This window comes from Palaemon carinicauda, chromosome 2 (genome assembly GCF_036898095.1).
Source record: "Palaemon carinicauda isolate YSFRI2023 chromosome 2, ASM3689809v2, whole genome shotgun sequence".
In the NCBI taxonomy this organism is placed as follows: Eukaryota; Metazoa; Arthropoda; class Malacostraca; order Decapoda; family Palaemonidae; genus Palaemon; species Palaemon carinicauda.
Genome location: NC_090726.1, coordinates 195754494 through 195770035, shown reverse-complemented (window position 1 = coordinate 195770035; position 15542 = coordinate 195754494). Strand labels below are relative to the sequence as shown.

The following is a 15542-nucleotide window of genomic DNA, read 5'->3' as shown; positions in this document are numbered from 1 at the left end:
TGAAGAGCCTGGCTGAAATAATCCTTCCTTTCTCCAGGTTCCCCTTGTAGCATTTTAGAACAAGCCAAGTACGTATCACAATGTCTTTCTTGGATTTGTTTCAGGTAGTGTTTAATGAACACCCTATGCTCAAACCAACCTGAAAAGCTCATCATGTGCTGAAATTGCATACTGTACATGTATTAGCAAAGTTTTTGGAGATGATGTGTCATCAAAAGCCAGACGATTTCAGCATTAGAGGTGTTTCGTTGAGTTCAACAGTGCCTGAACTCGAGGGACTCTTATACACAGTGAGTCCGTGCTTTGCACGACGTTACACTGACCTTAGAGAGGGGTAGACAACATTCCTTTCATAACTATGTCGTTTAGGATTCCCTGCTCTATTCTTTTACAGGAAAGTACTTGAGATCATACAGCATGTTGGGGTTACTGATTTAATGGGAAGGCTCTCATGGAGGCAGATGAATGACTCAAATCTAAATATGTGAAATTACTGCTAAATTGAGATATTTTAATATTATTAACAACATTTAGGGATGCTTCCAGAAGTCTAAAATCACTGGCTACAGCTCCACTTGGATTTAAGGCCTAGCCTCTACAACGTTTGCAATGCATCCAGAAAGCTAAAATAACACGATACACCACCAGTGTGAGCTAACTCTTCCTTTGAGGGAAAGCTAAAAGTCTGCCATCTCATTCTGAGCTGTGTACTATTTAAAAGAAAAAAAAAACTTTCCTTTTTTTCTTTTATGCAGAAAAATAAATTACCTTAAAACCTATAGTCTGCATGATACTAACAAATGCACTTTCTTTTTATTAAGTAAATTACTTTTAGTCTACAGTATTTTCCTTGAAGTCTTAGAAATGTGTGTTATGAGTTGAATCAAAAGGTCAATGAGATTTTGCAGAGATGCGATGAGCTGATATTACAGAACATTACTCTAATTGGGCAAATTATGATTGACTGACTTAGAATCTTTTTACCTAGAATTCATAATTCATAGAAACACAGTCGGACTAAATGTAGAAATATATTTTAGTTTAAATTGATTTGCATTACAATAAAATCAACCAATAACACGAGAGAGAGAGAGAGAGAGAGAGAGAGAGAGAGAGAGAGAGAGAGAGAGAGAGAGAGAGAGAGAGAATTTTCATAGCATACCTTCAACTGTAGTGGTAATTGGAGTAGAGACTTGGAGAGGGTTTACAGCATAAATTCTTACAGTATACCTTCCAGGCTGAAAAACAAAATAAACGTAAATTTTGTATTTCTTACGTTGATTTTCAGTATTTTCATTCCAGTAATTTACATCCTCCTTAATTCACCCAAGGTCAATTAACCCTTTTACCCCCAAAGGACGTACTGGTACGTTTCACAAAACCCATCCCTTTACCCCCATGGACGTACCGGTACGTCCTTGCAAAAAAATGCTATAAAAAATTTTTGATAATTTTTTGAGAAAATTCAGGCATTTTCCAAGAGAACGAGACCAACCTGACCTCTCTATGACAAAAATTAAGGCTGTTAGAGCAATTTAAAAAAAATATACTACAAAATGTGCTAGGAAAAAAATAACCCCCTGGGGGTTAAGGGTTGGAAATTTCCAAATACCCTGGGGGTAAAAGGGTTAATAAAATATTTATATACTTCTTGGAACCCTCACCTTGTCAAATTTCAAATCCAGTTTATCTGTTGTGGTGTTACCTATCAAGGTACCATTTGGAAATTCAGCGTAGTAGTAGAATACAGTTCCCTGCGCCAGTTGCATAACAAAGGTAACATTTCTTTCAACGGGAAACTGGTCATGCACGGGTCCATAGCCTTGATATAGGGTGGTGCCACCTATGAAAAAAAAAAAAAAGAGTAAATTACTGTATAATGAAAAAAAATAGGTTTCATTTATGTAAACCTTGAGGTTTAAAACCTTTGATCAAAAAATAAAAATGAATAACTTATGCAATATTTGTCATGTTGAAAAATTATGAAAGTTCCACAAAAGCAATGTAAAGGGTAAGGTGCAATGTCCAATTCATAACATATGTTTATCATTCATATGTGCATTAATTGAAACAAGATAAAACTAAACTATCAATTTCCTCCTATCTGCCAACACCACAAAACAAAGATTTAGTCTAGGTGTGTCTGGTGTAATTTAGGCAGAACTAACAAAGAGATTTATCCCGTATAAAGTCTATAATGAACCTTTGGAGGCGCACACAAGTTTTATATGCAGAGAAGCAGCAGCTGTGTTAAAGAGAAATTGACATGGACTTGACCCAGATATCTGTTTGTGGCTATTGATTTGCTTTTAGTTTAATTGTGTAAATTGTGTACCTAGATTCTTCCTTCAAAAGAACTATTAATGAGAAAAATCTTCTAGGGTATAAATAAAATCTGTTGCCATGATGAAATTGAAAACCTACTGATAAAATGGTTACATAAATATGACAAAAAGCACAAACATGAATGGAATAAACACCCTTGGAAAAATATTTCTTTTAATGTATACAAACCCTTCAAAATAATAACTGTTCTTGTAAATCATAATCGTGTATTCTCTAGAGAGAATTGAAGCTGTAAACAAACACTAAAAATTGGATAATTTTATATTTTAATTAACTTGATATTGAACTACAGTATATTATTACAATACAGTAATTATATAATTGCATTAAAGGTTTAAAGGGCACTCATGAATGGCAAGGGCAAGGGACAGTTACAACGACCTAGCTAGCATGACAACAACCTAGAGACTGACCATATATACGATATACGTATGATCACTGCCCAAGCCCTCTCTCCACCCAAGTTAAGACCAGGGAGGGCCCAGTAATGGCTGCTGATGATTCAGCAGGTAGACCTATAGGCTCCCCCGACATTCCCATTCTCAGCTCACAAGGATGGTGAGATTGCAGGGACCAAAGAAACTAACGAGTTTGAGCAGGACTCGAACCCCAGTCTGGCGTTCACCAGTCAGTGACGTTACCACATCGTCCACTAGTTAAACTGGCAGACACTTCAAGAAACTGTTGAGCTTAAGCGGGACTAGAACCCTGGTCTGACGATTGCCACGCAAGGGCTTTTTCAATAGACTACTATAATAAATCAAGACTTTGGATATGCTAACACTATAAAAAGCACACAAAAATACCTCTGAGTTTTCTAAAAGTTAAGTTATTCATATTAGTACATTTTTTTCTGCTGGAAAAATTTAGTCACTTGTCTGTCCAGTGTTTCACATGTAACTTAAATCTCTTTATTTGTGATCTTCGGAGGGTTTGGCAATATGGAAAACATCACAATAGAGTTTATACAGTATTATTATTGTCATTATCATTACCAGCTAAGCTACAATACTAGTTGGAAAAGCAGGATGTTATAAGCAGAAGGGCTCCAACAGGGAAAAATAACCCAGTGAGGATAGTGAATAAGGAAATAAACAAATTAGGAACAAATGCAATAAAAACATTTTAAGAACAGTAACAAAATTAAAATAAATATTACATATATAAACTATAAAAACTTGAAAAGAGGAGGGAAATAAGATCGAATAGTGTACTGGAGTGTACCCTCAAGCAAGATAACTCTAACCCAAGACAGCGGAAGACTATGGTACAGAGGCTAAATGTAAATTCTTTTGAATATCTTTGAATAACTTAGGGAAGAAATATTGCATAAACATTTAGTTAAAGGAAAGACCACATTAGTTAGCATATAAACTTGCCTATTGGAAGGAAAGGTAGATACATAGGGGTTGCTGTAAGTTCCTCTATGCTGGCATACACAACTGCTTCAGTTGTCATGGCAAAGCTACTAGCATTATTTCTGCAGCTGTGAGATAAGAAAATATGTATGAATTTACTTGATACACAAATCATATCTTGAAAATAACTCTTAACAAGACTCGTTTGGTAATTAATAAGGTGCTTAGTTCATATGATCAAAAGTAACAAGTTCTATATGAGAGAGATTGACATTCCCTTTCAGAGGTAAAACATAACATAACATAGCTTACTTGTGCCAATATATTGCTTTTAATAGAGGCTGAATAAATTCACAGAAATTAAAGATAAAAGAAAAAATAAGATTCATTTTTTACAAAATGGGGTGAATATTAATTGGCAGCAATACAGTGATTATAGCCTGATTAAAAAAGTTAATAATATTGGCTTACTTGAAAGTGGCATTATAGTATCCTGTTAAATAAGCCTTGGGCTCCTTGTAGCTAAATCCATCTGAACAGAATGGTGTGCCAATGACATCTGGGCCACCACAAATCATCTTTGTTCCATCCGGGTAGTCTAAGCCTCCTGAATGAGCTCTATCAAAAGACAGAAAAAAAAAATATGGATGACATGGTAGGTTTAAAGTAAAGCTCATAAGGTATTTAAAAAATTTTCAATGTTGCAGGTTACGGTTCTTTCCCTTCGCCTACAGACACCGAATAGTCTGACCTATTCTTTACAGATTCTCCTGTCCTCATACACTCGACAACACAGATTACCAAACAATTCTTCTTAATTGTGCAATGACTTTACTTTCCTCTTGGTAAGGGTAGAAGAGACTCTTTAGCTATCGTAAGCAGCTCTTCCAGGAGAAGGGCACTCCAAAATCAAACCATTGTTCTCTAGTCTTGGGTAGTGCCATAGCCTCTGTACCATGGTCTTCCACTGCCTTGGGTTAGAGTTCTCTTGCTTGAGGGTACACTTGGGCACACTGATCTATCTGGATTCTCTTCCTCTCATTTTGTTAAAGTTGTTATTGTTTATATAGGAAATATTTATTTTAATGTTGTAACTGTTCTTAACATATTCTATTTTTCCTTGTTTCCTTTCCTCACTTAACTATTTTTTCCTGTTGGAGCCCCTGGCCTTATAGCATCCTGCTTTTTCAACTTGCATTGTAGCTTAGCATTTAATAATAATAATATGAAGTTTCTATTTATTGCCTGTTGTTAGAAAATACACCAAAATATACTAAAATCATGAACTCTAAAAATTGGTAAAGTTTGATTTTAAATTTTTGGGTCAGCCTCATTCTTACCCAGCATACAACAAAACTCATCTTAAGACTGGTATTTATTTATCCAGATGACCATGTCTACCCTGAATATCCAATCATTCTACATTCTAACATTTACAATGGGAATGGATGTAAGCTTGTGATATCATCTATATTAAAATTCCCAGGTCAACAGTTTTTTCAACATTGCACATGAGAACAAAACCCATGATGATGGCAATTCTGCCAAGGATAAGGGAATCGGTATTGTCCCTTCTTTGGGTCAGCTGACTGAGGATTTTGAGATCTTGCAAAAGAAAAAAAAAATCAATAATAATAATAATAAGGGAGAGGAATAATTCTTTCAAAATGTCTGATTGTACACAAAAAAATTAATCTATGGCTACAGAAATATTAAAACAATTAAAGAAAAATTTAATCTTAATAAAACATTTTCACTCTCCCAAGGTTCACAAGACTTCATTCTCGAAGCCTCGTTAGTGTTGACGTCTATCACAAAAATTACGCTTCCCGTTTTGCCTCATTTCAATAGCCTCCTATAAAACATTGTACGGCAATGATAATGGAGTGGGTAGCTCATTCAGTTTATTTGTCGGCCACATTTGGTGTTTCTGGTATTGCGTTTTGCTTTGATATTCTAATTGAAAGTTAACTTCTAAGGTTTTAGCTAGCTTAATCTTCTACTGACTTTTAAATGTGTTTATGTGTTAATTGTTGCTGAAGGAGAAGAATAGTCTTTCCTTCTGTAACATGGACAACATTGTGACCTAAATAGTTGTTGTTCAGGATGTGACTTTAACAAACTTTTTATGGAGGAATATCCTTCAACTGCAGAAGTCATGTCTGTCATGAGGAAAATATTCAGTCAAGACAGAAAAGACTTCTTATATGTGGAAAGAAGACATGGGAAGCTAATATGTAGGACTCAGTAATGTAAAACTGTTTACAGAAAGTATGGGATACTTTCACGGACTCTGAAACTGATATGGGATAACATACATGAAATAGAATACGCATTAACCAATGATGATGAATCACTAATTTGCTGGAGGGTGAGGGTTATACATTATTCCCCTGACAATTAAAAAAAATAGTTTCAAAGGCTTTGTTCCTGATATTACTGTATTCAGAATATACAACTTTGAAAATCCCTCATGATTGCTTGGCAACTATAAGACCTATTACAAAATACAGTATACTTAAATAAACAGGAAGAAAACTGTTTTATATTACAGAATAAGTAAAATACTCTTACCCGTCACCAAAATTTATAGAAAAGGATGCATTTGTTGGTAACTCTACACCAGCTGGGGCACTGATCGTGAACTCTAAATTACCTGCAAAATACAAATACATTTCTAATATTAAAATTGAATTCATGAAACAATCAAATACTTCATTAGAGAGTTTACTATTATTGCACAAAGGAATGAACAACTGAGAATTTAATCATGTCTTTCTTTCAATGAATGAAAGATGTTCCTTCAGTAAGGAATTTAAAGAACTTCTCACTACTGTATATGTGGAAAATAAGATGGTGGGGGTGTAAAAGTAAGGTAATTATCATATAGAAATTATACAATAAATAGACTTAACATTCCTACAAATGTAGTAAAAATGGCATATAATTAACTATGGGAAGATGGCAAGAATTATATAGAAATTATACAATAAATAGACTTAACATTCCTACAAATGTAGTAAAAATGGCATATAATTAACTATGGGAAGATGGCAAGAATTTAATTTTATTTTCGCGTTGCGGCATGGAGTGAACAGTATAAATATTGCAAGTAGAAAATTATCCTGTTTGTTCCTGAAGAGAACAAAAGACTTTTCTTACTAGATTAGTGGGCTAAACAAGGCTGGTTGGAGGTTTAAAGGTTTAAAGGCAGTTCATGAATGGCAGAGGCAAGGGACAGTGACATTGCCCTGTCAAACAGGACAATGCCCTAAAGACTGACCATATATACTTGTAAATATGATCAGCACCCAAGCTCCCTCTCCGCCCAAGCTCCCTCTCCGCCCAAGCTCCCTCTCCACCCAAGCTAGGACCAAGGAGGGCCAGGCAATGGCTGCTGATGACTCAGCAGATAGACCTATAAGCTCCCCCAAAACCTCCATCCTTAGCTCACAAGGATGGTGAGGTTGCAGCAACCAATGAAACTATCGACTTTAAGCGGGACCCGAACCCCAGTCTGGCATTCACTAGTCAGGAACCTTACCACATCGGCCACCAGTTAAACTGGCATCTTCAATATTCCAAACATATCACATGCATGATAAGTAAGCTGTGTCTGAATAAGGATAAAAGTACATAGATCCTAAAACTACACACACTCCTAACTTGGTGAGAGAAAATTTCCACTTCTAGATAGACTAGAACACATCTAATAACTTTCCAGGGACCAAAGCTGAGTAAATAGGTGTTGAAAATTGACAAATAAGTGTGGGAAGTAGTTTTGTAGAGTTACTGATAAGAATTAAACAATTCAGATATATAATTAGATACAAATTGGATGCAAGAATGTCTCATTTTCATATATTCCTACTAAGCCTTTATGGGAAATATGGTGTTGGAATTTTTGGCATTCTGGTTTATCTCCACAAGACGATACAATTACATGAATGGTCAAATAACCTACCTCCAATTAATAATGGTTTGTTTAGTAAAAAATTTTGTTAAACTCAGAAAATAACTCACTATTTTGTGCTTCTTAAATATACTTTTACAGATACAATAGTTTGGATTTGTTTCGTCAATTTAATACTGTAACTCATAAGTGATTATATTATCATTACATATATGTTATCTGGCATCATAGAAGCAATGGTCATTGACCGTAAGATTATAAGACTTTTGTAATACTATATATACAATTAATATTAATAACAAAGGTAATGATAAAAAGAATAATATTAGCATCAACAACAACAACAATAATAATAATAATAATAATAATAATAATAATAATAACAATAATAATAATAAAGATTAATTTCCTTATCAACTCAAAATGTAGGACTAAAATCATTAAAAAGTCACTAATAAAATCGTTACCATAACAAACTCCAACGTCACTAACCTGGTGGCCACAGCACAGGTCCACTGTTTACAAATGTCCAGAGAGCAGGATCGCACTGAATTTGACACAACAATAAATACCAAAAGGTCCACTGATCTAAAGGTATTTGGTCTTCTATATTGTGCTTGTTGAAGATCTTGACCACAGGGCTATAAGCCCCTACTGCCTTGTACTGATGAACTTCAGTGATATTATAATTATCAAGTTCTGTTAAAGGAAAGAGAAAATTTCTTAAAATCCTAATTAGTAGCTACAAATTTGTGACATGAAGTAGTTATCCTCCCTTATGTATCAGAATGGATAATATTCAGCTTAAAAGAAGGTGAAATTATCAGAAAAAAATTGAATAAATTAAAAGTTCAGAGAAAATTACAATAAAGGCAATGTGAGAACGAAATATATCCTTTCTATCCTAAATAAACTGTTATAAACTTTTGTTCAATATTTCTATTGTTCGGCAGCAAATGACTAAATCTTCATAAATCAACAAACATTATTTGGAAGATGCATTGACATTTCTATTCAATTGCAGCAAGGAATTTTCCTAACGCTTTAGTAAGTCTACAAGTTTCTGATGCATAAGTTAAAACTTGTTGGACCATCTTATTAAATACTTTTCACTATTAGAGAAAGTGGCATTTTATATTTCATAATCTTGTTTTGTTTACCAAAATCTCTCCATCCAATGCTTATCCTTCTACTAATTTTGATCTCATGTCCTAGGGAAACAATTAGTTTGTTCTAAGTACGTATATTTATTAATAATCTCTTAAAGGTTTATCCATACCCCTTTTTTGTTGTCTGCTTTCTCTATTCAAATCTTCTATCACCTTTTGTATTTCCTCCCATGATTCATTAAACACAACTATGTCATCTGCAAATCTTAAGTTGTTATGGTATTCCCCATTAATATCAATGCCTATATTTTCCCAATCTAAATTATTAAAAAACTTCTTCCAGGCATGCATTGAGTAATTTAGGAGAGATGGGTCTCCTTGTCTAACTCCTATCTCAATCGGAATTTTCTCACTATCTTTACATATTTTTAGGATTGCTGTACAGTACTACTTGTATAGATATCTTTCAAGTGCTCTAACATATGATTCATCTATTCCTTGTTTTTGAAGGGCTTTCATTACAGCTGAAGTTTTAACAGAATCAAAAGCTTTCTCACAGTCTATAAATGTCATACATAGTGGTTTGTCATACTCTGTTGGTTTTTCCATTAGCTGGTTTATTACATGAATATGGTCACTTGTTGAATACCTGCTTCTAAAAGCTATCTGCTCCCTAGTTTGATTAAAGTCTAGGTGTCTTTCTATTCAGTCTAATATTATCTTTGTAAATATCTTATATATTACTTATTTAACTTATTGGGCAATTATTTTCAGTTTTTTTTTTGTGATTCCCTTTTTGTGAATTAATATAATGATAAATATATAAATGTATGTATTTGTGTATGTGAGCCATGTTTTGTAAAGTGGAATTTAGGTAATATTTTTTTGGTTTAAAAATTTTGATGAACAACCATTTCACCCTTTTTTCCTTAAGTTAATAGAAATATAATAAATAATTCACAGTAATTTAAAGGAAACAATGATTAAATAGCATTGCACCAGGAGATATTCTTAAGAAATTAAGTGAACTAAAACTAAACCAAATATAAAATTCTTACCTGAAAAATATTTCCAAGTGATATTGTTGTCACCCCAATCTATCATCACAAATATGTCGGAGCCGTTAAGAACCGGAATGGTTACCTGGGTGTAGTTGTTGAGAGTGACATGAGGTGGTTCGAAGATGGGTATTCCAGGTGAAGCTAAATTGATAGGGATCTGCAAAAAAAGTAACGCCACTACTCAAATCTACTTTGAGAAAAAGATGAAGATATATACAGTAGGGCATAAATACGCACCTACAGTAGAAACCTTGTCATAGTATTCTAGAAGTTTTATTCCAGCTGTGACCAAGTTGTGGAATGATCTTCCTAATTGGGTAGTTGAACCAGAACTTCAAAAGTTCAAAGTTGCAGCAAACGTTTTTATGTTGACCAGGCTAACATGAGCCTTTTTATAGCTTATATATGACATATCTGTTTTGACGTTGTTATTAGTTTATATATGACATATCTATTTTGACGTTGTTACTGTTTTTAGGATGATGTATTGTTAATTTGTTCTCATTCATTTATTTCCTTATTTCCTTTTTTCACTGGGCTATCTTTCCCTATTGGAGACCTTGAGCTTATAGCACCTTGCTTTTCCAGCAAGGGTTGTAGCTTGGCTAGTAATAATAATAATAATAATAATAATAATAATAATAATAATCATAATAATAATAATAGAAACGAAAATATAAATGATAGTCAGCTAATAATGCATGAAAAAGGAATATTATCACAATAACATTTTGAAATTGTTAGGATTAACATTTTTATCAGAATACACTTGAGATATGATTAAGAAAAGCATGAATTCCAGTTCAGGTGTGCATAAGAAATAAATTATAGCTTCAATGAATGGCTAACAAGTAACAATTTTTCTTAAGATAAATTAAAAACAAAGTCAAAGTAATCAAAATTGCCAATTTTGCCTTCAAAATATGAAGATATAGAGAATCTTCTTTATATTACAAAATCCTTTCCTTCTCACCAAACTTCACATTATAGGAAAGAGCTTGTAATTCATTCATGTGTTTAGAAGTAAAAGGTAGAGAATCCAAGTATCATGTTATAGAGACACAAGATAAATTGGACAGTCATCAATAGATATGAAAAGGGGGCAAAAGTGACAAAAAATTTGCTTCTTTTTCCTGGCTTGGATAACGAATTCCAATATTATCCACGACAGAGATCACATTATTCAATATGTTGCAAAAAAGGCTCTGTCATCTAAAACTTGTACCATCAATGTAATGAGGCATAATTTATGATGAAAAGGAACACTTAATACCACTTTGGATAGAAAGGCCAACACATGAATGGATTACTACGAGCCAATTCCTCATACAAGAGAAGGCAGTCTTTGTTTGAGTACTGTACCTATGAAAAAACATCTCTATGAAAAGGACACTCATTTGCCACAAGTCATGGCTGATTTAATAGATTCAAGTAGCATCTTATCTTGTACAACATTAAAACTTTGGGAGAAAATGCTGCAGCTGATACTGTTACTGACAAAATATATCTGTAACTTTGAAGAATATTTTTGAAAAAAACAAATTCCTCTAGAACTCATCTTCAATATTAACGAGATCATCTGATTTGGAAGCGAATACTGAATTGCTCATTCATTTCAAAGGAAGAAATAAAAATGCCATGGTGTGAGGTAGCCATTAATATAAAGTTTCATAGGGCTCTTCAATCAGTACTATGTTATTTTCTTTTTTATGGCATGCAATATGTTGATGCTACATTGGCAGATGGCGGCATAAACATTACAAAGCTCTGGAAAATCTGTAAAACGTTTATAAAGCTCATTACTATAAATCCAGTAAGTTTGGTAATAACTAGTGCAGCATCAGCAACCTCACTTCCACAAACATCAACTAGCCTAGTCTTCTCTGCCTTTTTTTCTGAATTAAAAGACAATTTTGGTTTACAACTTGAATCTTTTATGTCAACAGCTACTGGGTGAAAATAATCCTTCATAAGATGAACTGTCAGGGAACTACATTCTCCCAAACGGTTATTCCAATCCCACTTTTGTCCCAGGCATGTGACACAAAGTAAATAAGGATTATTATTGTTTAGCAATAAATCCCTTGAAGAACTCTCACAAGACACTACCATATGATCCAAATATCACACTAGAAGGGCAGGACAATAACAAGGTAAGAAAACCAGAACTTTTTCGAGAGAGAAGCAATATAAGCACCAGGGGAGGTTCACAGAAATACTGTAATTACTTCTACAAAGTTTATAATATACAAATAAAACCTGACAAAAGTATCATAAAATTTTAAATAATACAGTAATTTTCTCTAGGAAAAGTCTGAAAAACTTACCTGACAAGCTATTATAGAGGAGTTTTCCACAGTTCCGAGGCTGTTTTGTATAGTAACATGATAGGTGTAGTTACCAATGACACTATAATTGTAAGGTAAATCCACAGTGAATGGCAGACTGACAGTGGCACTGACATAATGTTGAACACCAAGATTTTTACCATTAGCAGACAAATAACTGCCCGTAGCCGAGAAGCCAATGTCAGATTCTAAAAAATAAGAATATAAAAAGGCCCATCACTGTAGGTACTTATTTATTAGTAAAAAGCTTCTCAGCCAAAACCCAGTAAATGAGTTTATTTAAGTGAAGATACTCAACAATCTAGTATCTATAAAACAACACTAACCCTTTTACCCGCAACAGTATTTGGAACTTTCCAACCCTTAACCCTCAGGCGTTTTTTTTTCCAAGCACATTTTGCAATATATTTTTTTTAAATTGATCTAACAGCCTTAATTTTTGTCAGAGAGAGGTCAGGTTGGTGTCATTATTTTGGAAAATGCCTGAAGTTTCTCATAAAGTTATCAAAAATATGCAAAAAAAATGTAAAAAAGTTTTTTGCAAGGACATACCAGTACATCCATGGGAGTAAAGGGATGAGTTTTGTGAAACGTACCAGTACGTCCATTGGGGTAAAAGGGCTAATTGAGCTAATATAACTAAATTCAAAAGGATTTTCTCTTCTGAGTCATGAGGCTTCCTACCTTTAGATGTCAGGTGATATGCAACAACAGCAGATCCTGGTATGAATCCTACAACATCTCCCTGTTGTAGAGGTGGCCAAAGGTGCACAGCCTGATCAAGCTTAATGTAGTTGAACCCTGCTGTAGTTACTACTGTCTGCTCTACAATAACTTGGTAATCATCAGGCATTGGTCCCGCTGAGGTTTTACACGATCCCTTTTAAAAGACACCGGTTGTTAATTAATTAATCTTGTTTACTGAAGGAATTATATAAAAAGTTTATATGACACATACTTTGGTTATGTAAAACCGATGCAAATATTTGTTTTAACACACAACCCAAACAGTTTATAACTGCTCATCACACATAATGTACAACAGAAAAAGAAAATAACATTGTTTCACTCATGAATTTGTTATATTCAGTCATCTTTTCTGTCATTTCTTGTTCACAAAAACATAACTATAGAAAGCAAAGCTTGAAAAAGTGTCTCCTTAATGCTTTAAAAAATTAATAAATCAACTTCAATACAGCTTGTAGCAATAGAAAACACATGGGATGCAACAGAATTTTTCAAATACAATACATACAGTAACTGAGAAATTAATCCAAAGCAATGTATGGTATTCTGAAACCTATTAAAGATTGGGAAAAATCTAAAAATTCATTCTTAAATATATCTTATAAATATATCACTATACAGTATGCCTGTTTTCCAAAATTAGCGACTTGTATGAGAATACTAACCATAGCCAGTGACTGGTCAAAGCAAGAAAGGCCATGGGTACAAAATGAGCCTGAGGAACACGTATAGGATGTACTGTTATGACCTGCACAGGAAGAGTCACATTTTCCAGTTGTTGGACAAACAGGACTTCCACTGCAAGTTGGACGAAGAATCTGTAATATAGAATTATTACAATAATAAGTTATATTATATTCTAAGATATACACCAATATCACTTTTATAATATCAGATGTTAAGAAAATTTAAAGGCACATTCAATACAGTATTTGATTAAAGAGATAAAACATGATTGGAGTTATAATTCTCTACAGTTACTTGTATAATGTTGAGTGTAAACACAACTTCAAACGGCATTATCATACCATAAATGTAATTTCTCCTGGCGTTGATACATAGGCAGTAAAGGCAAGAAGAACAGAGCTCTCTTTCAGACGAGTCCATGGCATAATTACTGCAGCTGGAGGGTCACCTAAATACAAATATTTTAGTTAACAGGCATCAGTGTAAATTGGCCATACAATTAATTCCAAAATACTGTATTAACTATTAATAAACTTAGCTAGCAAGTGTCAATATTGATTAAATTCATTTCCTTTCAATTTACAATGGCTTACTGATGCATAAAATCCCCAATAAATAATAAAAAGCAAAATTGCAAAACTCCTCAGTTCAGAACTTGTCTTTAAAAAGGTATCTCATTGATTACATTAAAACTAAATTGACTTACCAGATGAATTTAATGGTTTCTGTATCATATCCTCCATGATTTCTTGAGGAGCAGGAAAGCCCATATGCTGTATTTTGGGTTCTGTAATAGCAGTAAACAAAGTAGCGTAATGATAGAAAAAATGCTTTAAAGGTTGGACTTTAGTCCCAAACTGTGATGCACTTGCAAAAGAAAACCATTCAACTGCCAAAGATAGATTTATATAAAGCATTGGCATTTTTTACAATTTATATTTAATACTTATGAAATTTTGAAAAAATATGCTGTAGTTGTTGCCACAACTTTTCTGAAATTCATCTACAACATAAATTATTTGGAGACAAAATGGATTATAGTTAGAACTGTCACCCAAGGTGTCATTTCAGAAAACCCTTAGATATAACAGGGAGCTGAATTGACTGATGATCTGTTATACATCTACAGAATTCCCATAAAACTGCTGAACGCCTTATCAGGCTAACCTTCAGCTATTGCTAGTAGCTCAGAAGAAAATGTTTAATAATAACAAATATTACAATAATATGAGCCTCTTACTCTCATGCTACTTCAGTTCCTTCTATTGTGTAACAATCGCATTACTGAGATCTGGTCTGCTCTGTAAGACAACTGGATTCCTTATATCCCTCTATCTGCTTAAGTAGGCACTCATAAGCTACCTTTTTACACATATATTTCTGACGAGGCATATCGTATTGTTCCAGTGGAATAAAGTAACAGATTTTACATAATCATAAGTTTCAGCTGATAGCCGAACAGTTACATCATGTTTTGGAGAGCTGTGGGATTGAGCCTAGTTCATCTCAAATATACCCTAGCATCGGTAGCATAGGTGCTAGTACCTCTACTATCGAAACAAGACCTAGCACAATGCACAGGTTACTGTTGTAAAGGTAAAAAATGGTGAAAGTCTGTAGGTTCCTTTTAGGGATATTCTCTAAACCATCACCCAGAAACAAGGATTATACAGAGGAATAACTTGACTTGAATGAGATATATCCTTGGCAAACTTATCTAAAATTCCAACGTGACCGTTGTTTGGTATGAAAGAATTAAAATATCTCATTTTAAAATTTTAAATATCAAACATAGTCATTGAGAGTACTGTGTTGCTAAGTTACACAGCTATTTTATTTACTTCAGAGTAATAATTATAGAACAGTCTTTGGTATAGCTGAGATACATAGTTATTTTCTTTACTTCAAATTTACAGGTATTGAACAATATTTGGTACTGCTAAGATATAGTTATTTTCTTTACTTCAGAGTAA

At 33.6% G+C, this 15542-nt stretch overlaps 1 protein-coding gene across 1 annotated transcript in view; it reads right to left on the bottom strand.

Moving 5' to 3' along the window:
• The window catches only part of LOC137621795 (uncharacterized), a 148604-nt gene that overhangs the window by 4041 nt on the left and 129021 nt on the right, over positions 1-15542 (bottom strand). The window contains exons 19-30 of the mRNA XM_068352306.1: positions 14276-14356; positions 13911-14017; positions 13548-13700; positions 12820-13015; positions 12115-12323; positions 9785-9944; positions 8110-8316; positions 6279-6360; positions 4176-4322; positions 3726-3832; positions 1665-1843; positions 1163-1238 (exon numbers count right to left, since the gene is read on the bottom strand). Coding sequence (XP_068208407.1) covers positions 1163-1238; positions 1665-1843; positions 3726-3832; positions 4176-4322; positions 6279-6360; positions 8110-8316; positions 9785-9944; positions 12115-12323; positions 12820-13015; positions 13548-13700; positions 13911-14017; positions 14276-14356 — 1704 coding nt within the window. The remainder of the gene's footprint in view (positions 1-1162; positions 1239-1664; positions 1844-3725; positions 3833-4175; positions 4323-6278; positions 6361-8109; positions 8317-9784; positions 9945-12114; positions 12324-12819; positions 13016-13547; positions 13701-13910; positions 14018-14275; positions 14357-15542) is intronic.